Source organism: Dendroctonus ponderosae, unplaced genomic scaffold (assembly GCF_020466585.1).
Source record: "Dendroctonus ponderosae isolate FM_Combo_2020 unplaced genomic scaffold, Dpon_F_20191213v2 Dpon_F_20191213_73, whole genome shotgun sequence".
Classification (NCBI taxonomy): Eukaryota; Metazoa; Arthropoda; class Insecta; order Coleoptera; family Curculionidae; genus Dendroctonus; species Dendroctonus ponderosae.
In genome coordinates, this window is record NW_026018946.1 from 17,569 (window position 1) to 25,008 (window position 7,440).

At 33.5% G+C, this 7,440-nt stretch overlaps 1 protein-coding gene across 1 annotated transcript; it reads right to left on the reverse strand.

Moving 5' to 3' along the window:
* Nucleotides 1–93: 93 nt before the first annotated feature.
* Nucleotides 94–5,949, reverse strand: LOC125505262 (actin-related protein 3). The gene is made up of 10 exons (XM_048668733.1): nt 5,790–5,949; nt 4,945–5,125; nt 4,436–4,642; nt 3,699–3,806; nt 3,426–3,525; nt 2,982–3,165; nt 2,723–2,865; nt 1,960–2,069; nt 1,690–1,773; nt 94–360 (listed from the first exon to the last, which is right to left on the reverse strand). Exons 1-10 carry the CDS (start codon nt 5,834–5,836, stop codon nt 265–267), a joined length of 1,260 nt encoding a protein of 419 aa, XP_048524690.1. The 5' UTR covers nt 5,837–5,949; the 3' UTR covers nt 94–264.
* Between the last annotated feature and the right edge of the window lie 1,491 nt (nt 5,950–7,440).

Sequence of the window (7,440 nt, forward strand, 5' to 3'; positions counted from 1 at the left end):
TGCTACATTTTCAGAAATAACATTTTTTTCTATTGCAAAAATATTACACACTTTGAATGGCAAGGACAGTGTAAAATAAAAAAAAGACAGCAGTAAGAACTTATTCTCAAGGATTATACTCGAAACATAACAATTCGAAGAACTAGTTTTTTACTTGATAATTTCCACAGAAAGTTTTTGCTATGTATATATTTAATTTAATAGATAAAATTCGTATAATACAAAAGATGACAAAATTTAGTTCCAGCTTACATTGAGCACAGTCTAAGTCATCGTACCGAAAACTGGATTATGCCTGCAAATACTAGGTCCATACTCTTCATACTGCTCTTTGGTGTGGCAAACGGTGTAAAATTCAGGCTAGAAAAATTTAAAATTTGCTTCAGCTAATAGTTATGCAATTATACAAAGGAGGTAATGAGTAGGGCTTTTTTTGCGTTCTGCATATGGTAATTTCGCAAAAAAAATCATTGCAAGTCGATTTCAACTTTAGCCGACAGACTTTAATCGGGATTATGCGTTCGACCGGATTAAAAATTATAAATGGTATGCACCGTCGACAGTTTTACTTGACTTGAAGCGCGTTTAACGTTAATCCGCCAAGTCGGAGAATTAAGTTGTTAGTCTAACTAGATATTTAAACTAAATACATAACATAACCTTTGAAATTGAGAGTTTTGTTTTCGTCCTAGCAAGTTCGAGAATTAACTAGGAAGATGAAATAATATTGGATGATGTTAAAATATTTAAGAAATAATTGCTTATGGTTTTCCAAGAACACAACTAACTCGGTTCAATTATTTTGATACACTAGACGAATTGTTTTTATAGGCTCGTCCGGTTAACAAAACCAGTCGTTTTTAGATTGCTAGAAGAAATTTGCCACCTTCTAGAATATCCCAGTAGCACATAAATTGGAAATATAGAATGACAAAAATCCAAAAAGTTATCCAAATAATTCGTTTATTCTATGAATGAATGAAAATTATTCGTGTTAAAAACACTTAATTGTTATTTTTTACAGAAATAACAATTTATCACCCATAAACAAAATTTTAAAAGCTCTTCGTTTTTATTCTTGTATGCTCATCATTTTCAGCAATTCATTAAACATCTGTCACTAGAGCTATTAAGAAAAAATCTAATGCAATCGCAGATTTAAGGACAAAATACATTAAAATGCCTTCAAATGAAAATATTTATCGCACGCATTAATGAATACTTAACGCGTTAAAAATTAAGGACATTGTTGCTGATTGGCTTTGCACTACAAAGGATTCAATAAGTTTTAATAGTTGCAGATTGAAGGCTACACTAGAAAATGGCGAATTTCGTGGCGGCTTCGAAATAGTGTTTTGCTTGTTCGCTTTGAAAACTTATACAACTCCATATTAATTCGGGTCAAGTCAGGGTGTTTATTTTTATAAAATCGTTTGAGGACGCTCCAGTCTATATGTTCTGTTCCGTTAACTTTATCGAAAAGAATTCGATATATTTTTTACGGTTGCCATATCCTTAAAGGGTTTAACTAATCCACGGCTGAATTTCAATGGTGCATATCAGCTGGGTTCTTAAACCAGATTAGTTCTTAAACGCGTTTAGTTAATCGGGATTAGGGAGCTTGGCGGTGCATACGGCCATAAATGCCACTTTTTTATAACTATACAATGCAGTTGCAAAGATACTTACAGTTGATGCCAGCATGCTTCCACCAAACCATACAGCATATCTTTGCATATGATGGGACACCACTTGCACATCGATAGGTTTGGGCTGAAACAAACATATAATATTTGGAATATTGAAATCACCATAGAGCTAGGTCCTATTTTTCAAGTTGTACAGCTAAAAAAAGCAGCAAAAATTTGAAATAGAATTTAATTATTATAATTCGCTTGAATCGCGATGATTAATTACCGCTGTACGTGTGCGAAAAACGCACTGCTTTCAGGATCTTACCGTTAATCGGCCGCCACCTAACGTTTCGCTTAACTTTAGACGGACATCGACAGTCTTCTTAATGTCCCTCTGCAGTCTGCGGCCAAAGTCCTTAAACATTGTCGAACCACCTAAAAGCATAGAAATGTATAAATCTATGAAACAACTATGTATTTCGCTTTCAATTTATGAAAACAACAATAAAAATAATTGGGTGTTTTTTACGCGCCATCTGTTTGAAAACTGTATGATATGTCGATAAGAAATACCAAAAATACTCGCTGTTGCGAGTAGATTTAATTACTTAACAAGTTTTAAATATACTCGTACATGTTATAGGAACAGAAAGTCGAGTTAGTTTTGCAGTCGCAAAGTGTTTTTTATGCGAGATGTAGTCAAAAGTCATTTCTTAAGGAAATATCGTGCATTATATAAAGCTAATAGTATTCGATGATTAATAATCAAATGTACATCAAAGTCTTTAGCTGCTGAAATGAAAATGTAATGCAGAAAAAGTAGCATCAATTATTTTCTGGTAGTTTTGCTTGTTAATTTTGGAAATGTTTCTAATAGACTACTTGCAAAATTAAAAACCTATTCCGCCATATCATTCAGACAAAACGTTTAAATCATTAATTCGGAAACATTTCGACAATATCATACGTTTCTCAATACTTGAACTTGCCACTGTATTGGCTTCATTTATCGGGTGATTAAAAGGACTCCGTAGTGAGTCGGTGTTACTTCTTATAAACTATATAATTGGTGAATACATGGAACGTACCTGATAATACTATATTGTTGTACAAAGGCCTTCGAACATCAATTGGGCAGTTTTGAATGACATCGTCCACAATTTTCGAGATGGGCACATTGAAGTCCGGATTGGAAAACTCGGGATGAAAAAATATTTCCGGGCCGAGAAACCTAAGACAATCAACAGTTATCTTATGATTTTGACGCAGATTTCGCTTTTTAAATTTATTCACTTTTCATACTAATTATCGGAGTACTACGGAATAAATACGGCAAATAATTTTTACCTTTCGTATCCAACGTCCACCGAAAATGGATGTTTGGTTACTGCGTTTGTGCTTTCGTACTTTTTCATCCATTTGCCAGGATCGGAATCGTATTTTGCGAACTCTTTTGCTATGTCCGGGCAAATATAGCAGTATTTTTCTTTGATGGCTTTAGCGGTTTCAAGAGACTGCTCGGGAGGTATACCTAGTGAAAACAAACAATAAATAAGCAAAATTACAACTACACATTTAAGGATTTTACTATTTTTTTTCTTAGTTTCTTTAATAAAACACTAAGGTATAGAATCGATTGGTCATGTTGCGCTTAAAATGAGACAAAAAACCACGGCGTTGGCTGTGCTATATTGTTAACGATTATAAAAACATGTAATTTTTGTTCTCATCTCAAATCATAATTTTTCTTCGCTCTATTACAGTTTGTATGAGTATATAGTTTGAACTTACCTATTTCTCGTTCACGCAGAAGTGACTGAATGAAATAAGTAATGTTCCGCCCAGCAATTGGAATGTGCTTGATGCAACTTCCGATCACATAGCCCTCCGCCTGAAAAGATTAGCTATTATTTATTAAATATAAAACTTTATATTAACACACGTTTTAGTACTAGTTTTGCATTTAACTTACAATTACGATTTAAAACATACATCAAAAATTTACTTCGAATCGGAGTTAATAATTAAAACGACTAAATTTATATCCTGGTTCCATTTACTTACCACAGGGATTACATGAGTAACACCATCTCCACTATCAATCACGATACCCGTGAGGGTTCTTTCTGCTAGACTTCTGCTTGCCCAACTGGCTGCTAAAGCTAGCACTGCCTATAAATTAAGATAAAAACATTATAAAATAACGTAATTACAGCATCCTGTATATTACACTCAGCTTAAAGAGGCCACAAAATACACAATTAACCAGAAACAATTACAAGCTAATATAATCTCGTATAATAATAGCTAGTGGAAATGTTGAAGACGTTTTCGAAGCAAAGAAAAAAAAATATACACAATGAGTGATAAATATGCACTAATAAAGAAAGAAAAAGAGAAGAGTAAGAAAGAAAAAATAAAATAATTAAGTCCCTACTATTCATATTTTTTTGCAACTCAAAATTTGTTATTAAAGTAAATATTTTTAGTCTGTGTTCAACAACTGTAATTGTGTGTAATTGCAAATATAATTGAAGAGTGTAATTAAATTGAAACATACCTACTTATTGTAGTTTCAGAAAATATTTAAATTGAAATGATCCCCAATTTCCAGCATAAAATAACTGTTTAACTTCGATTCAAATAAATATTGAAACCGTCACTTCATTTCACATTCGTTTGAACACGTGGGCGTGTTCAACCTAATTTTTACCAGTAAATATACTTTGCATATAAATTTTTTGTTGGTATAATTGAAATCATTTAACGATTTTCAAAATAATCCAGTTCTGCGTACTGACCTGAACAGCGATGTACAATCCAGGAACGTTAAAACTTTCAAACATAATTTCAGCTGTATATTCCCGATTTTCCGGAGTGTTTAGTGGCGGTTCAGTTAGCAAAAAGTAATGATCTTCCGGCTCCGCTCGCAGATACTTGAAAATGCATTGTTCCAGGAATCGTTCCATAAGGTCCCAATCCTCCACCAAACCATGACGAACGGGATACTAAATAAAATACAAATGTTATCATCACGATTATGAATTGCAAAATATTCTAATCAAAATTATTAAAATTAGTGAATAATAAATAATCAATTTTATGGCATTTAAAAGGTACGCAAGTGCATCTAATGCTAGGCTGCCTTTCAATGAAGAGATGTGTTAAAAAAAAGTCTATGCCCGGTGATAATTTAAATAAAGGTAAACTACTTTAGAGCTATTTAACTACTTTATAGTTAGCAAACAATACTCTCAATGAAATTTAGTTGCATTTATCTATTTTTGATTCCATCCAATCTATCACTTACCTTAACTGCATAACCAGTGGCATTAAAGGCCTCATCTCCGATAAAGAAATCTAGATCTTCTACACCTTTAACTAGCCGTCGACTGCTTTGCTCCCCTACCTTAGCAGTTTCTTTTATGGCAATTGCCGAAGGGATAATGAATTGAGGTTCACGATTGCCGGCAAAACCTAGTTTCGTATAACTGAAACAAAACATTAGGTTGTGTAAAGTGACCATTTGTTTACAATATTTTGAATTTGCCTTTACACTGCTTCTATTCTAAGTACAGATATTGTTATGAAAAAAATTACATTTTTAATGACAAAAAAGAAATCAAAGATTAACCGAATAATGTCTGATCTGCTGAAATAACAATTTCAAAAAAATTCATACTATTCAATTTCTTAAATTAGTGGAATTGCCGGCATTTTACCGACGAAAACTGCCGAGGACTTCAAGTTGCACATTTAAGCATACTTCAAGAAACAGTCCCAGTATGAGTTAATTGTTAACAACCTTAAAACTACTGTGTTATGTAGACAAAAACTAACTTGACAGAATCTGTCCCCAAATAGTCAAATAAATATGAAAAACTATCTAGTCCACGTAGAAGTACTTTTGGGAGCGGAGCTTATCAGCAAAGAAATTCACAACTGCGATGCCCCCCATCAATCTGCACTCTCTTTCCTCCGATTAATTAATTTATGCACCCCAACGTATAGTTATACGAATATGATGTACGTATACATGAAAAACTCCCTTAATGATTGAAAAAAACTGTAATTTAGCTGTGAAGTCATAAATTAGCATACGCAGCTAGATGTTGTAGCTTTTGCAACTCTGGCCAACGCTAAGTCTGTACTCACCCTGTTCCCACATCAATAACACATGCTGGAAGCCTTCCGTCGGTCATTTTCACCAAAATTTTCGATTTTTACTTAAATTGAAACTGTTTATTTATTATCGGTCATCAGTCATCACTCACCCCCACTGTAACCACACCTTAAACTGTCAATCCAGAGACAAGTGCTTGTCACTGGTCAAACTACCGAAACAATGTTGTCAAGTGATAATGTATATCATAGATAAAGACAAGAATATCGGAAAATCCTACAATAAATATACAGGGTGTCCTGTAAGCACATGATCAAAAGGATACTGCGATATTCTTTGTATAACTTTTATTAACAAAAAATGTCTGGCTCCTTTGCTACTGATGGTCAGTTCTTCAAAAGAAATGATCTTTTTTGAAATATCGGGAGAATGGTACTAAGTATTTTGGTATTGGTAACCAAACAATTTACTTTCGAAAATTTATTCAATTTGAAAAAATATTAATAATAAATTAATTTATTAACATTAATCATATTAAGAACAATAGAATAGAGAACAATATTTGAAAAAAATCTGGTGTTCAGATCAGAGGTGGTAATTCTGGTGTTAAGCTTCTGTCCCATGTATCCGTTTATACGATGATACGAAAGTGTTTCTATTGGTTGCAGATCTGCCAGTTCATACGAAGACGGACGAATTGACAGATCCCCAACCAATAGAAACTCTTTCGTATCATCGTATAAACGGATGCATGGGACATGGGTTTTAGCTAATCCCTTCAGTCTCTTCAATTTTTTCCCATAATTCATTAGGGTTTCGCGGCCTAAATTTTTCTCTTTACATCTTTTTAGTTAGGTATCCGCACACATTCGTTATTTTATATAAAACCTACCGCTGTTCTGATGGTTTTTTTGTATATGTTTCAGTAAATCTTGAATTTGGAGGCCGGGAGACTCGAACTTTGCCATTATGTGAGGACCGAACACTTTTTCGCCGCCAAAAATTATGATCTTTTGTCAAAAACTTCATGGCGAATCGAACTATTTCTTGTTTATTTTATTGATTTAAAAATTATTTCGGCTCAACTACACGACATCTCAAGTTTGAAACTTGACTCGACGCTACGCAGGTTCTTGTGAAGCAAAGAAAGCTGTAATGTGTGCAGCTTCCAAAGCCGTAAAAAATGGGTTTTCTGAAGATGTGCGATGCGATTAGCGTGTTATAAATCCGTTGTGTTCTTCAGCAATCCCGTGCCCATCACGTGTTTTACAGTTGCATATCCTCTCTATTTCTTTAAAATTTTATAAATAGTGCTCTTCGGATTTCCAAATCTCTCAGCTACTGTTTTTGCTAACCAGCTTTCCTTGAATAATCTAATTATTTGAATTTTTCCAAGTTTATTTGAGTTTTAGTTGAGAAGGTAGACCGAGGTGGAAAGTTATACTTACACCACAACTATTTAATCGTCTACTTTATTGTGCTGTACTGTACTTTAATTTTGGAATAAAAATTGCCTTCTATTTTCAGACATAAAGTACATGAGCACTTTTAAATATGTATTGTCAAGTGTGCGTTCTCTCAAGTTTTAAATAAAATTTACTCGTTCATTATTCGACACATGGGAAGTTTTATGTTCTATTTTTGCTTAGGACCCCACAAGTCAATTTTATGAGTGACCTTTTT

Bases quoted from the DNA above. Each gene is read 5' to 3' on its own strand.
- LOC125505262 (XM_048668733.1), bottom strand. From the start codon at position 5,836: ATGACCGACGGAAGGCTTCCAGCATGTGTTATTGATGTGGGAACAGG. The intron at 3,807-4,435 runs GTCAGTACGCAG...CTTAATTTATAG, and splicing joins GATTGTACATCGCTGTTCAG to GCAGTGCTAGCTTTAGCAGC. The intron at 1,774-1,959 runs GTAAGATCCTGA...TGTTTGTTTCAG, and splicing joins TAGGTGGCGGCCGATTAACG to CCCAAACCTATCGATGTGCA.